At 47.5% G+C, this 16,177-nt stretch overlaps 1 protein-coding gene and 1 pseudogene across 2 annotated transcripts in view; one reads left to right on the forward strand and one right to left on the reverse strand.

Annotated features, from left to right (window-relative positions):
* Positions 1-16,177, forward strand: part of LOC308277274 (histone-lysine N-methyltransferase SETMAR-like) — a 111,165-nt pseudogene that overhangs the window by 12,132 nt on the left and 82,856 nt on the right. The window lies entirely within an intron of this gene.
* On the reverse strand, positions 12,288-15,323 carry LOC308277139 (histone-lysine N-methyltransferase SETMAR-like; the record flags this gene model as incomplete). The annotated part of the gene is made up of 2 exons (XM_080716235.1): positions 12,288-13,055; positions 15,207-15,323. The coding sequence occupies 2 exons, from the start codon at positions 15,321-15,323 to the stop codon at positions 12,288-12,290; spliced, it is 885 nt and encodes a 294-aa protein (XP_080572361.1).

Here is a 16,177-nt window from a genome sequence, read left to right on the forward strand (position 1 = left end):
AGGACTTGAATTTCAGGCCTGTGCCACATGCTCAGCTAACAGAATAAAAGAGACAAAATATAAGCAATTACAAGAGAATATAATTTCATTTTTAAAATATGAGACAGAATACACTGACAAAAGAATATAATTGAAATAAGAATTTGATAGCCAGACTTGGTTGCCTACGCTTGTAATCCCAGCATTCAGGAGGCTGAGACTGGAGGATGGCGGTTAGCGGACAGCCTCAGCCAGTTAGCGAGGCCCCTTGCACCTTAGTGAGACCCTGTTTCCAAATAAAGTATAAAATATGTCAGGGAGTATAGCCCAGAGGTACAAAAGCCCCTGGGTTCCACCCCAGTACCACAAAAATAAAATAAAAAAGTAATAAATAGGGCAGAGATGATAGCTCGGAGGCAGAATGCCCCTGGGTTCCATCTCCAATACTACCAAAAAAAAATTGATAATCAAATTATTGTTAAAATATCTATATTATAATTGATTGATAATTTCACTGAAGGCCTGGGGAATAGAGGTTATGGCCCAAATAACATTAAATATTTAGCTTAGGAAATTTAGAATACCTTTTAAATTTATAATTTAGAAACTAGATTTTAGAAATTTCACTTTAGAGCCGGACGTGTTGGCATACACTTGTAATCCTAGTACTTGGGAAGCTGAGACAGGCGAATGTGGGTTCACAGGCAGCCTCAGCTATTTAGTGAGGCCCTTGGGAGGTACAGTGCCCTGGGTTTAATCCCTAGCACAGCAAGCGTGCATACACACACACACACACACACACACACACACACACACACACACGAGGCTCACAGTTCAGAGGCCAGCAAGACCCTGTTACAAAATAAAAAATCAAAAGTCCTGGGGAGTGGTTTGGGGTGTAGAATGCACCTGAGTTTAATCTCTACAACAAAAAAATTTAACTTTACTATTTAGCTTTATTAAACTTATATTTAAAATTAATATTAGAAATTTAGAATAGATGTTCTAACCAGGCGTGGTGGCGCATGCTTTAATCCCAGCATTCAGGAGGCTGAAACTGGAGAATTGCGGTTCGTGGATGGCCTCAGGTACTTAGGCCCTATGCAACTCAGTGAGACCCTTTTTCAAAATAAAGAATAAAAAATAGGGCAGGGGGTGTAGCTCAGAGGTCAAATGCCCCTGGGTTCTATCCCCACACCTGTTCACTGGTTAGCTAGCTCTCAGTGAGAAAAAAGAACACAAGTTTCAGGCGTGGTTTCTGTGTGTGTTGCTGTGCATTGGAAGGTTCTCGTAGTGAGAATCATGTAGACTGTCGATGTTGTCCCTATTTATTCACCCAAAAGTGCCTGTGATGCCTTTGCTGTCCCCTGTCTGTTAAGCTGTACTGTTGGGCTGGGAAATTGGTCATATACAGTACCTCTTGGAGCCCGGCATGGTGGCGCATGCTTGTAATCCCAGCATTTGGGAGGCTGAGACCTGAGGATTGTGGTTCGCAGACAGCCTGAGCTACTTAGTGAGGTTATCTGCAACTCAGTGAGACCCTGTTTCAAAATAACAAGAATAAAAAATTGGGCAGGGGGTGTAACTTTGAGGTGAAATGCCTCTGTGTTCCATCCCCAGACCCACTAAATAAGTAAATAAATAAATAAGTAAATAAATAAATAAATAAATAAATAAATGAAGTACCTCTTGGTCAGTAACATTTGCAATTAAGGATTTGAAGAATGTGGTCAAGTCTCACCATCAATTGAGTTCCATCTGACTTGGGCTTCTCTTTTTCCGGCAGGACCAAACCCACCCCAGCACTCCAATACTCTCTGCCCTCCTGATTTCTCCAACCAGAAATCTCTGGAGCAAAAGGTGCTGTGTGGCCACTGCCCCTGCGTCTTCACATGCTTATGTGCAGAAAGACTTGTTGCACCTGGGGACCCACACGCGGAGGACCAGAAGGAGCAGCGAGCCTCGGACGATAGATCCTGGAGCAACAGAGCAGAAGATCAAGACAGAGAAGGCTCCAAGTCTCGGTTTGGTAGGCCCAAGAAAAGTACTTTTGGAGAATTTCCCAGGCCACCCCAGAGGCCACCAGGTAGCTCCCAGTATGATATCAGAGCATTAGGGATGGAGGAGAGCCCGGCTCAGACGAGGACCCCCAAAGACTCCGACAAGGTGCTGAGGAGGGCAGAAGGCCTAGGTCTTGGAGCAGTTGCCTGTGGCCAGCGCAGACTGCGTTCCAGCAAGATGACCAGCCTGCTCAGTCACCAGAGTACACACTCGGTGGAGAAGCCATACGTGTGCGGTGTGTGTGAGAAGGGCTTCAGTCTGAAGACGTGCCTGACCAGGCACCAGAAGCTGCACTCGTGGAAGAAGCCCTTTGTGTGTGGCGAGTGCGGGCGACGCTTTACATAGAAGGCCTCCCTCATCATCCACCAGAGGACGCACTCAGGCGAGAAGCCCTATGTGTGCCAAGAATATGGGTGAGGCTTCAGGCTGAAGTTTATCCTCACCATTCACCAGAGGACGCACTTGGGCGAGAAGGTATACGTGTGTGAGTGCCGCAAAGGCTTCACTCAGAAGTCGACCTTCGTTAGACACCAGATTACCCACTCAGGACGTAATTCTAGTCAGAATTCAGATCCTGTGGAAGCATTCCTGCTACAGCAATTACAAATGCAGGATTCCTCCCTATCTGTGACCTTCATTCTAATCATTACAATAGAGCAGAGAGCTAGGAGGAATCTTGACCTTTGCACCTAGTGATAGCACTGCCTGGAGACAGGGCGACACCACCTGGTTAAAATAGTTATGACAGAACAAAAGACAGATATAATAAAAACTTCATGCTGTTTTTTGGGCCCTGTCTACTAAAATATATTTTAAGTGTTTAATAGGGTGAAGCGTTCAGACAGCAGATGGTATTGCAGACAAAATCCAACAGACATTCATCGAAATCCTCTAAATCGTCATAAATGTACACGATTTCCCTACGCCAACTACATGTATGAAAGCTGGAATCTCCAACTTCGTCCCTATGCAGCTCAAAGGAGGTTGCTAGATAGAGAAGGACTTTGGACTAAGCCCTAGGAATAAAAGGTTCCGAAAGGGTTAAAGAAAACTCTTAAAAACTGAATTCTTAGCCGGGCGTGGTGGCGCATGCTTGTAATCCCAGCATTCAGGAGGCTGAGACCTGGAGGATTGCGGTTCGCGGACAGCCTCAGCTACTTAGTGAGGCCCTCTGCAACTCAGTGAGACCCGGTTTCAAAATAAAGAATAAAAAATAGGGCAAGAGATGTAGCTTGGAGGTCGAATGCCCCTGAGTTCCATCCCCAGACATGCAAAAAACAAACAAACAAACAAAAAACCTGAATTCTTCAAGTGATTTTGGGTTTGACTTTTATTCTTCTGGAATTTGCCCACTAAAAGCCTCTGCAGCTCCAAGGCCAAGGCAAGGCCAAAGGGGCTGACTTGAAGCACAAGACCCACCTGCAGGGTCATGGGACTGATTTCAATCACAAAGACCTGGGATGTCACAGGCCTTCTTTTGTCTTGTTCAGGGTTGGTGATTTACATGTATATCTCACTATTGTTTTTTGGGTGTTTGCACTTTACTACTAGGGAATCACCGGGAAATAGGGAAGTACAAAAAATCTTTTGCCTAGAATAACGTGTCAATTGCACAAGAGGCATTTGTCTGTGTCAATCGTTTCAGATTTTTTTCCCCCCGGGGAGGATTCTCCACTTTTAGTGATGTGAACAGGAACTTAAAGGAGTTTATTTCATAAAAAAAGGAAAAAATCGCTGCAGAGAAGTGGCTGCAGAACTATAACCGAAACCTTTGCCCACCTTTCTGAGAAACTCGGTCCCGAACAGACTCAGTGCCCATATTCAGTGCCCAGCTGAGCCAGTCTGCTGCAACTTCCCACCCATGTGAAGACGCACTCGGCGAGAAGCCATATGTGCCTCGAGTGCGGCAGGTGAGGCTTTAGGCGGAAGTCCCACTTCATCGTCCACGAGAAAAAGCACTGTAGAGAGAAGCCGGACGTGTGCCACGAGTGCAGCAAAGGCTTCAGCCAGGAGTCCATCTTTGTTGGACACTAGTGGACACACTCGAAGGAATAGCCGTAGTGGAAGTCACTGTTTAGCATTTACTTTTCTTTGGGGATCATCTCAGCGAGAGCGAGACTGACCTCTAGTGGAGGTTAATGTATTGAATTATACTTTTCTTTGGGGATCATCTCAGCGAGTTTAGACTCCACTGTAGTGGAGGTTAATGTATTGCATTTTACTTTGCTTTGGGGATCATCTCAGTGAGAGCGAGACTGACCTCTAGTGGAAGTTAATGTATTGAATTATACTTTTCTTTGGGGATCATCTCAGTGAGTTTAGACTCCACTGTAGTGGAGGTTAATGTATTGCATTTTACTTTTCTTTGGGGATCATCTCAGCGAGAGCGAGACTGACCTCTAGTGGAGCTTACTGTCTTTCATTTTACTTTTCTTTGGGGATCATCTCAGTGAGAACAACACTGCCCTCTATTGGAAGTTAATGTTTTGCATTATACTTTTCTTTGGGGATAATTTCAGTGAGAACGAGACTGCCCTCTAGTGGAGGTTAATGTATTGAATTACTCTTTGGGGATCATCTCAGCAAGAACAACACTGCCCTCTAGTGGATAGTAATGTTTTGCATTTTACTTTCTTTGGGGATCTTCTCAGTGAGAGTGAGACGGCCCTCTAGTGGAAGTTAATGTTTTGCTTTATACTTTTCTTTGGGGATCATTTCAGTGACTGCGAGGCTGCCCTCTACTGGAGGTCAATGTATTGCATTGTACTTTTCCTTGGGGATCATTTCAGCGACGAGACTGCCCTCTACTGGACGTCAATGTATTGCATTGTACTTTTCTTTGGGGATCATTTCAGCGACGAGACTGCCCTCTAGTGGAGGTTAATGTATTGCATTGTACTTTTCCTTGGGGATCATCTCAGTGACTGTTAGACTGCCCTCTAGTGGATGTTACTGTATTGCATTATACTTTTCTTTAGGAATCATCACAGCCAGAACGAGACTGCCCAGGAGTGGAGCTTAATGTACTGCATTATACTTTTCTTTGGGGATTATTTTTTGATTGATCAAAATTCATTGCAGCCGGGCGTGGTGGTGCACGTTTGTAATCCCTGCGCTTGGGAGACCGAGACGGGAGGATCACGCAGGTTTGAAGCCAGCCTAGCTGGCTTAAGGGACTCTGTTTAAAAAAAAAAAGTATAACATAGTTCTGGGAATTTAGCCCGGAGGTAGAAGGGTTTCCAGGAACCCCAGTACCCCCCCCCAAAAAACCCTCTGCAACAATACACCAATAAAAAAATTAAAAACAAGCTGAGCGTGGTGGCGTACGCTTGTAATCCCCGTGCTTGGGAGGCTGAGACAGGAGGATCACGCAGGTTCAAAGCCAGCCACGCTGGCTTAAGAGATCCTGTTTCCGAATTTTAAAAAAATATAAAATAGGTCTGGGAGGTGGAAGGGCTTCCAGGAACCCCAGTACCACCAAAAAAAAAAAAAAAAGTCTGGGAGTATAGCCCAGAGGTAGAAAGCCCCTAGCTTCCTCCCCCAGTACCACACACACACACACACACACACACACACACACACAATCAAAATTGCCATCCTCCTGTCCCAGCCTCCTAAGTGCTAGGATTATGAGTGTGTGCCACCACACCTGTCTTGAATTTTTCATTTTGAAGCAGAGTCTCACTAAGTTACGGAGCCCTTGCTAAGTTGCTGAGGCTGGCCTTGAACCTGTGATTGTCCGGTCTCAGCCTCCCGGAACTAGGGTTTTCTTGAATCATGGCTGGATTTGGTGCAAAAGCCCAATAATGGCAGCTTAAACAAGGAGACTGTTTCTTCTAAAGAAACAGCGCTGTGAGATCAGAACGTAGCGTTTTCCACAGTACCGAATTTCATACCAACTTCTACCTTGCTGATTTGTTCAACGCACCCTTGCTTCTTCTTCCCACCTCATCATCCACCAGAGGACACACTCAGGCGAGAAGCGATATGTGTGCAGTGAGTGTGACAGAGGCTTTAGCCGGAAGTTCTGCCTCATCATCCACCAGAGGACACACTCAGGTGAAAAGCCGTATGTGTGTAGTGAGTGTGACAAAGGCTTCAGCGAGGAGGCCAGACTCACCATCCACCAGAGGACACACTATGGGAGAAGCCGTAAGTGTGCAGCGAGTGTGACAAAGGCTTCAGCCAGAAGTCCTACCTCACCATCCACCTGTGGACACACTCGGGCGAGAAGCTGTGCGTGTGCAAGGAGTGCGGCAAAGGATTCAGTTAGAAGATCTACCTCATCATCCACCAGAGGACACACTCGGGTTAGAAGCACTACATGTGCCATGATGTGAGCGAAGTTTTAACCAGAAGTTCCACTTTCTGCCACCTCTGATTCCTCTTCCACCTCTGATTCCTCTGCCACCTCTGATTCCTCTTCCACCTCTGATTCCTCTTCCTAGGCATTTGCGTGCGTGAAAGATTCATGCGCAAAAAATTGGCTGGCTTTAGCAAGGCCGGGATCGGAGCCTGCCGTGAGGCAAGGCTGGTGCTGGGGCTTCCAAGGCTGGGATCAGAGCCTCCTGAGGGGTTAGGCTGATGCCGGGGCCAGTGGCTGGCATCAGAGCCTTCCATGAGGCAAGGCCGCTATTGAGGCCTCTGAGGCCAGGATCGGAGCCTGCCGAGGGGTTAAGCCGGTGCTGGAGCTAGCGAGGCCGGCATTGGAGCCTGCCTTGAGACAAGGCCGGTGCTGGGGCCTCTGAGGCCGGGATTGGAGCCAGCTGAGGGGTTAGGCCAGTGTCGGGGCCAGCGAGACCAGAATCGGGGCCTCCCACGAGACAAGGCCGCTGCTTGAGCCAGCGAGGTCTGGATCAGTCCGCCGGGTAGCCAGGCCACAACTGGGGCCATCAAGAGTGGGATCAGTATTTGTAATGCAGCATGCACAAAGAAATATTGCAGAAAATTAAAACCAGATGCTTCCCCTAATCAGCAATAACTAGGAGGAAAGGGGTAACGGGAAGTGGTCGAGCTATAGAAAGGGCCCTATAGTGAAGCAATTAAGGTGACCAATCAGAGGGTATGGAATAGGGGAGGATGGAGCCTCTTTAAAAAGCAGGAGGAACATAAACAAATGTATCAAAGTTAATCACCAAACAAGCATGGGATCGAGGGAGGGGGAGGGAATGGGATGGGGGCTGGATGAGGGCTAATTGGATGATGTGTGCTTGTATATCCTCTCAAGTCTTGTATTCCAATGTGATGTATGATTTAAAATAATTTTTAAAAAATTTGGCTGGCTTAAAGAAAACAGAGCCCTGAGTGAAAGTGTTGTCTCTGGCCAAAGTACTCCCCCACTCCTAGATATTCTTTCATAACTATTATTCTTTAGGTAATGATTCTTTTAACTTTCCACATGAATTGCTCCGGTGATATAAGATCAGGACTGTGAGAGAAACTGAGTCTGTGGAAAATAAATTTTCTAGTAATTTGTCTAAGCCTCTAAACACCCTCGGCTTTGCTCAAAGACGTAATTCTAGTCAGAATTCAGATCCTGTGGAAGCATTCCTGCTACAGCAATTACAAATGCAGAATTCCTCCCTATCTGTGACCTTCATTCTAATAATTACAATAGAGCAGAGAGCTAGGAGGAATCTTGACCTTTGCACCTAGTGATAGCACTGCCTGGAGACGGGGCGACACCACCTGGGTAAAGTAGTTATGACAGAACAAACGACAGATATAATAAAAACTTCATGTTGTTTTTTGGGCCCTGTCTACTAAAATATATTTTAAGTGTTTAATAGGGTGAAGCGTTCAGACAGCAGATGGTATTGCAGACAAAATCCAACAGACATTCATCGAAATCCTCTAAATTGTCATAAATGTACATGGATTTCCCTACACCAACTACACGTATGAAAGCTGGAATCTCGGACTTCATCCCCATTCAGTTCAAAGGAGTTTGCTAGATAGAGAAGGACTTTGGACTAAGCCCTAGGAATAAAAGGTTTCAAAAGGGTTAAAGAAAGCTCTTAAAAACTGAATTCTTCAAGGGATTTTGGGTGTGACTTTTGTTCTTCTGGAATTTGCCCACTAAAAGCCTCTGCAGCTGCAAGGCCAAGGCAAGGCCAAAGGGGCTGACTTAAAGCACAAACCCACCTGCAGGGTCATGGGACTGATTTCAATCACAAAGACCTGGGCTGTCACAGGCCTCACTTTTGTCTTGTTCAGGGTTGGTGATTTACATGTACATCTCACTATTGTTTTTTGGGTGTTTGCACTTTACTACTAGGGAATCACGGGGAAATAGGGAAGTACAACAAAATCTTGTGTCTAGAATAAAGTGTCAATTGCACAAGAGGCATTTGTCCGTGTCAATCGTTTCAGATTTTTTTTTCCCGGAGAGGTATCTCCACTTTTAGCGCCGTGAACCGGAACTTAAAGGAGTTTATTTCATAAAAAAGGGAAAAAATCGCTGCAGAGAAGTGGCTGCAGAACTATAACCGAAACCTTTGCCCACCTTTCTGAGAAACTCAGTCCCGAACAGACTCAGTGCCCATATTCAGTGCCCAGCTGAGCCAGTCTGCCGCAACTTCCCACCCATGTGAAGACGCACTTGGCGAGAAGCCATATGTGCCTCGAGTGCGGCAGGTGAGGCTTTAGGCGGAAGTCCCACTTCATCGTCCACGAGAAAAAGCACTGCAGAGAGAAGCCAGACGTGTGCCACGAGTGCAGGAAAGGCTTCAGCCAGGAGTCCATCTCTGTTGGACACTAGTGGACACACTCGAAGGAACAGCCGTAGTGGAGGTCACTGTTTAGCATTTACTTTTCTTTGGGTATCATCTCAGCGAGAGCGAGACTGACCTCTAGTGGAGGTTAATGTATTGAATTATACTTTTCTTTGGGGATCATCTCAGCGAGTTTAGACTCCACTGTAGTGGAGGTTAATGTATTGCATTTTACTTTTCTTTGGGTATCATCTCAGCGAGAGCGAGACTGACCTCTAGTGGAGGTTAATGTATTGAATTATACTTTTCTTTGGGGATCATCTCAGCGAGTTTAGACTCCACTGTAGTGGAGGTTAATGTATTGCATTTTACTTTGCTTTGGGGATCATCTCAGCGAGAGCGAGACTGCCCTCTAGTGGAGCTTACTGTCTTTCATTTTACTTTTCTTTGGGGATCATCTCAATGAGAACGAGACTGCCCTCTAGTGAAGGTTAATGTGTTGCATTATACTTTTCTTTGGGGATCTTCTCAGCAAGGAGACTGCCTCTTAGTGGAGGTTAATGTATTGAATTACACTTTTCTTTGGGGATCAAATCAGCGAGAACAACACTGCCCTCTAGTGGAAGTTAATGTTTTGCATTATACTTTTCTTTGGGGAATCGTGTCAGAGAGAACAAGACTGCAGTGCAGTGAGGTTAATGTATTGCACTTTACTTTTCTTTGGGGATCATCTCAAAGAGAATGAGATGGCCCTCTACTGGAGGTTAATGTATTGCCTTATACGTTTCTTTGGGGATCATTTCAGTGACTGCGAGACTGCCCTCTAGTGGAGGTTAATGTATTGAATTACACTTTTTTGGGGGGATGATCTCAGCAAAATCAACACTGCCCTGTAGTGGAAGGTAACGTTTTGCATTATACTTTTCTTTGGGGATGATTTCAGTGAGAATGAGACTGCCCTCTAGTGGAGGTCAATGTATTGCATTGTACTTTTCTTTGGGGATCATTTCAGCGACGTGACTGCCCTCTAGTGGAGGTTATTATATTGCATTATACATTTCTTTGGGGCTCATTTCAGTGAGAACAACACAGCCCTCTAGTGGAGGTCACTGTATTGCATTTTACTTTTCTTTGGGGATCATCTCAGCAGCGAGAACGAGACTACCCTCTAGTGGTTAATGTATTTCAATACACTTTTTTGGGGGGATCATCTCAGTGAGAACAACACTGCCCTCTATTGGAAGTTAATGTTTTGCATTATACTTTTCTTTGGGGATCTTCTCAGCGAGAATGAGACGGCCCTCTAGGGGAGGTCAATGTATTGCATTTTACTTTTCTTTGGGGAATCATGTCAGGGAGAACAAGACTGCACTGCAGTGAGGTTAATGTATTGCCTTATACTTTCCTTTGGGGATAATTTCAGCGAGAACGAGACTGCCCTCTACTGGATGTTAATGTATTGCATTTTACTTTCTTTGGGGATCATCTCAGCGACTGCGAGACTGCCCTCTAGTGGATGTTACTGTATTGCATTATACTTTTCTTTGGGAATCATCACAGCGAGAACAAGACTGCCCAGGAGTGGAGCTAAATGTACTGCATTATACTTTTCTTTGGGGATTATTTTTTGATTGATCAAAATTCATTGCAGCCGGGCATGGTGGCGCACGTTTGTAATCCCTGCGCTTGGGAGACCGAGACAGGAGGATCACGCAGGTTCGAAGCCAGCCTAGCTGGCTTAAGAGACCCTGTTTCAAAAAAAAAAAGTATAAAATCTGTCTGGGAATTTAGCCCGGAGGTAGAAGGGTTTCCAGGAACCCCAGTAACCCCCCCAAAAAAAACCCTTTGCAACAATGCACCAATAAAAAAATTTAAACAAGCTGAGCATGGTGGCGCACACTTGTAATCCCCGCGCTTGGGAGGCTGAGACAGGAGGATCACGCAGGTTCGAAGCCAGCCACGCTGGCTTAAGAGACCCTGTTTCCAAAGTTTAAAAATATAAAATAAGTCTGGGAGGTGGAAGGGCTTCCAGGAACCCCAGTACCACCAAAAAAAAAAAAAGTCTGGGACTTTAGTACAGAGGTAGAAAGCCCCTGGGTTCCTCCCCCAGTAACACACACACACACACACACACACACACACACACACACAATCAAAATTGCCATCCTCCTGTCCCAGCCTCCTAAGTGCTAGGATTAGGAGTGTGTGCCACCACACCTGTCTTGAATTTTTCATTTTGAAGCAGAGTATCACTAAGTTACGGAGCCCTTGCTAAGTTGCTGAGGCTGGCCTTGAACCTGTGATTCTCCTGTCTCAGCCTCCCGGAACTAGGGTTTTCTTGAATCATGGCTGGATTTGGTGCAAAAGCCCAATAATGGCAGCTTAAACAAGGAGACTGTTTCTTCTAAAGGAACAGCGCTGTCAGATCAGAACGTAGCGTTTTCCACAGTACCGATACTCATACCACCTTCTACCTTGCTGATTTGTTCAACACGCCCTTGCTTCCTCCTCCTCCTCCTCCTCCTCCTCCTCCTCCTCCTCCTCTTCCTCTTCTTTTGTGGCACTGGGGATGGAATCTAGGGGCATTCGACCTCCAAGTGACATCCCCAGCCCTATTTTTTATTCTTTATTTCTTTTTGGTGGTACTGGGGGTGGAACCCAGAGGCTTTCTACCTCCGGGCTATACTCACAGACCTATTTTATATTTTATTTGGAAACAGGGTCTCACTAAGTTGCTGAGAGCCTCACTAAGTAGCTGAGGCTGGCTTTGAACCCGTGCGATCCTCCTGTCTCAGCCTCCCAAGCGCTGGGATTACAAGCATGCACCACCATGCTCAGTTTGCATGATCCTTTTTGTTTTGTGTTTTTTTTTGGGGTTTTTTTTTTTTTTTTTTTTTTTTTTGGTGGTCCTCGGGCTCCTGGAAGCCCTTCTACCTCCGGACTACACTCCCAGACCTATTTTATATTTTATATTTCATTTGGAAACAGGATCTCTTACGCCAACTCGGCTGGCTTCGAACCTGCGCGATCCTCCTGTCTTCGCCTCCCAAGCGTGGGGATTACAAGTGTGCGCCACCACGCCCGGCTTGCAGGACCCTTTCTGAGGATCACCTTGGAGTGTGGCCTGCTAGGATTGCTGCCCCTACCCCGGTCATCACATACACATTTCTGCTTATAGGATGAAAGAAAATAAGGGCAAGATACCCAACTTAAGGACACACAATTTTTTGCTTTTATCCTACAAGCAAGAAAACACTTAGTCGCGTCTAACTGGGAAAGCGAGTATTCTGAACAGTTATGTATCTATGTAAAAACGAAGAGGAAAAGAAAGCAACCGGGCATGGTGGGATGCGTTCGCAGTCCCGGTACGGATTGGATTCGGTGCGAGAGCCCAGTACTGGTAGCTTCAACCAGGAGACTGTTTCTCCTAAAAGATCAGAGCTGCGAGATCCGAGCGTGGACTGGGAGGCTGAGCCAGGAGGGGCGCGGGTTCAAGGCCAGCCTCCGCCTGCACTCTTCCTGATGGACGCACGGCTAAGGGCAGTACAGTGAACCATCAAAAGGCAAGAACCCGGCACACGCTGCGGCCCCGCAGGAGCAGGGTTTCCGCAGCTGCCCGCCCTGGGGCCTCTCTTCTTCGCCCCCTTCCACGGGGTTGAGGAACCTTCCCGAATAGTCGTAAGAGAGCTCTTCTCCCGGGCCGATGGCCGTGGCTGCGAAGAGGGCCAGTTTAGGTACCATCGAGTCGACTCGGACGGGGACCATGACCAGGTTGGGCTGGCAGGAGTGGTTCAGGAACCGGCCGGCGTTGCCGATGGACGTGGGGTCCACGAAGGTCTCCAGGACCGGCCCGCCACACACGTGCTCCCTGACGGCGATGATGTAGTTGGGGTCCTGCCTCTTTTGTGAGTGAGTTCTCCTCCGCGCTTCCGAGGCGCCCAGGACCTCGCCGGCGTATTCACAGACGAATCTCCCTTTGGGTATCAACTCCAGGGTCCGCAGCCCCCAGCCCTTTCCGTCCGTCTTGAACACCTGCAGGCGGAACTGCAGCCCCCTCTGGACCACTCTGTTTGTGCAATGGTCCTCACACTGGCACAGGGCATTGCATTCAAAGATGGGCCTAGAGTACTTGGCTTCCGGGCTTAGCACCCTGAGGCACAAGTGCTCGTCATAGTTCTCGTCCTGGCGGAGGCAGGGGCAAGAGCCGGGGAGGCAGGGGGCGGCGCCGCACCTGCAGCCGGGAAAGGTTATCTGAGTGGGGTCCATGGCGGCTCCAGGTCCCATGACGTGATCTGGGGTGTACTGTCAACGTAGAAACGGTGCAAGTCAGCGTGAGACACGCCAGCAAAAGTACAAATAGAGCCGGGCGTGGCGGCGCACGCTTGTCATCCCAGCATTCGGAAGGCCGAGACAGGAAGATCACGGTTCTCAGACAGCCTCAGCTACTTAGCGAGGCCCTTTGCAACTCAGTGAGACCCTGTTTCAAAATAAAAAATAAAAAAAAGTAGGGTTGGGAGTGTCGTTCGGAGGTAGAATGCCCCTTGGTTCCATCTCGGTACAGAAAAAAAAAGTATATATATATATATATATATATATATATATATATATATATATATGTATATATAATAGACAAATATTTTCATTATTATTAGTTTTATTATTGGTGGTACTGGGGTTCCTGGAAACCCTTCTACCTCCGGGCTGCACTCTCAGACATATTTTATATATATATTTTTGGAAACAGGGTCTCTTAAGGCAGCACAGCTGGCTTTGAACCAGCTTGATCCTCCTGTCTTCGCCTCCCAAGAGCAAGGATTACAGGTGTGCGCCACCACGCCCGGCAACAAGTATTATTTTCATGTGCATTTTAGAATGTCTAACTAGTGCAGCAAAACACATGGCTTTATGGACAGTAATGATTATGATGATTCTAAAGAGAAGAGTTATATAAATTAATTTATTATTATTATTATATTTTGGTGGTACTGGGGTTCCTGGAAGCCCTTCTACCTCCGGGCTACACTCCCAGACCTATTTTTATATTTTTATTTGGAAACAGGGTCTCTTTAGCCAGCAAGGCCGAACCAGCGCGATCCTCCTGTCTTCGCCTCCCAAGCGCGGGGATTACCAGCGTGTGCCACCACGCCTGGCGTTTATTCTTAAATGAGTTAATTTCATCCTTAAAATAAAGTGAGTTCTTTTATTTCATTTGCGGGTCTGGGGATGGAACCGAGGGGCATTCTACCTCCGAGCTACACCCCTAGCCATATTTTTTATTCTCTATTTGGAAACAGGGTCTCACCATGTTACAGAGGACCTTACTAAGTAGCCGAGGCTGTCTGCTGTGATCCTCCTGGATCTCAGCCTCCTAAGTGCTGGAATTACAAGCATGTGCCACCACGCCCAGCCATTTTTAGTTTTTTGGGCTGGGAGATTGGGGTCTGGCTGTGTTGCTGAGACTGGCCTCAATCTCATGAAACTCCTGCCTAATTCCTGAGTAGCCAGAATTAGAGGCCTAGACCGCGGTGTCCAGTTTAAAGTGAGTTAACTTCAATACATACATCAGGCCAATAGTTCTCCAAACTGCAGGTGTGAAGAGAGCTGCTATGATTTAAACTGTACCCTGGAGGGTTTGAAGGCTTTGCAGAAGCTAATTTATATTTGCCCAAGAATTCCAAGCAAGAGGAAGGCATCAGCCTCGGCCAGGTGTGACTTCTTAGAGCCGTTATTGATTTATTTTTTAACATCAGGCAGACTCATTAATAGGTCTTAACCCTTATTCTACATGTAAGACTTTGGAGAACAGAGAGGTAAATGATTTTCTCTGGATGCTTCACCGTGTTGTCAACAAAAAGTTGGACAAAAAGGGATCCTTGACGTCAAGGAATCAGCAGTCTACAGACTGCAGAGGGCAAGATCCTTGCGAAGGTCTGACGACAGGTTCATAGACAAAGACCTAAGCCTGTGCCTCTTAAGAACTTTGCACGTGCCAACAGCTCTGAAACTGGATAAGGAAAAGGTGGGGAGGAATTTTAAAATGCCACCTGTGGACACCTCACCCCTACCAGAGCAGCTGCCGAGCCCCGCCCTGCAGCCTAGCCCCGCCCCCGGGGCAGGGCGCGGCTCTCGGGCACATAGCCACGCCCCTACGCGTCTAGCCCCGCCTCTACCCAGAAGGATGCCAGCCCCGCCCTGTGGGGGGTTGCTTGCCACTCTCATGTATTTAGCCTTGCCCCTCACTGGATAGCCACTCCCCTCCCTGGGAGGGCAGCACGCAGGTGTCTTGGGCGCCTGGCCCCGCCCCCTGGTTACCCCCGCCCCCGAGGGGAGGGCAGCACGAGGCTGTCTCGGGCATCTAGCCCCGCCCCCTGGCTAACTACGCCCCTACCCGGGAGAGTGGCACGCAGATTGGCGGGGCAACTAGTCCCGCCCCCTGACTAGACACCCCCTTACCTGGAAAGACGCTGGCCCCGCCCCCGGCGGCCACACGCTCACGGGCAAGTTCTCCAGGCCTCCCGCTATATCCAGATGATCTATTTGAGCCGCAGGTGTCCCTTCAGAGGCTGCCATCCCAGAAGGTCACTTCCTCTCTTTAACTTCCGCGACACCTGGCCGCCCGGTGCCGAGCCTCCTTCCCTGACAGGCGGGCGCCTCGCGGAGGATGCTGGGACCTGTAGTCCAGGGCCGTGCGGCCTCACGGGAGTTGTAGTTTGCACTGCCTCAGCAGAGGCCTGAGGGGGCGTGGGCTCGCTGCACTTGTTTGGAGGGCACAGTCATCTCCACTGGGTAGAGGGCCCCTGTAGAGGGCTGCTCAAAAAGTGGTTACGAGCTAAGCACTGTGGCACACACCTGCAATCCCGGTTCTAGAGGCTCTGTGTCAAAATAAGGGATGAAAAATAGGGCTGGGGGTGTAGCTCGGAGGTCAAATGCCCCTGGGTTCCATCCCCACACCTGAAAAAAAAAAGAAAAAAAAGAAATTTAAGAAGTCTTTTCTCAAAAAAAAAAAAAGTTGTTTCTCATTGAGGTATATTTTGACAATTCTCAAACCCAAATAAATGAACACCTGCACTGGACAATTAAGTAAGTGGACAGCAGGAGGTAGGAGTCAGTTTTCTCACCATTGAAGCACATCATAGAATTAACTTTTTTTTCTTTTTCGATAGTACTGGGGATGGAACCCAGGGACATTCGACCTCCAAGCTACTCACCAGTCCTATTTTTGTTTTGAAACAGGGTCTCACTGACTTGCAGAGGGCCTCACCAAGTAGCTGAGGCTGACCATGAACTAAGATCCTCCTGTCTCAGCCTCCTGAATGCTGAGATTACTACCGGGAACCACCTTTTTTTTTTTTTTGAAATGAGGTCTAAGTTGCTGAGGGCCTTACGAGGTTGATGAACCTGTGATCCTCTGGTCTGAGCCTCCC

The sequence above is a fragment of the Muscardinus avellanarius genome (genome assembly GCF_963383645.1).
Source record: "Muscardinus avellanarius genome assembly, chromosome: 19".
Taxonomy (NCBI): Eukaryota; Metazoa; Chordata; class Mammalia; order Rodentia; family Gliridae; genus Muscardinus; species Muscardinus avellanarius.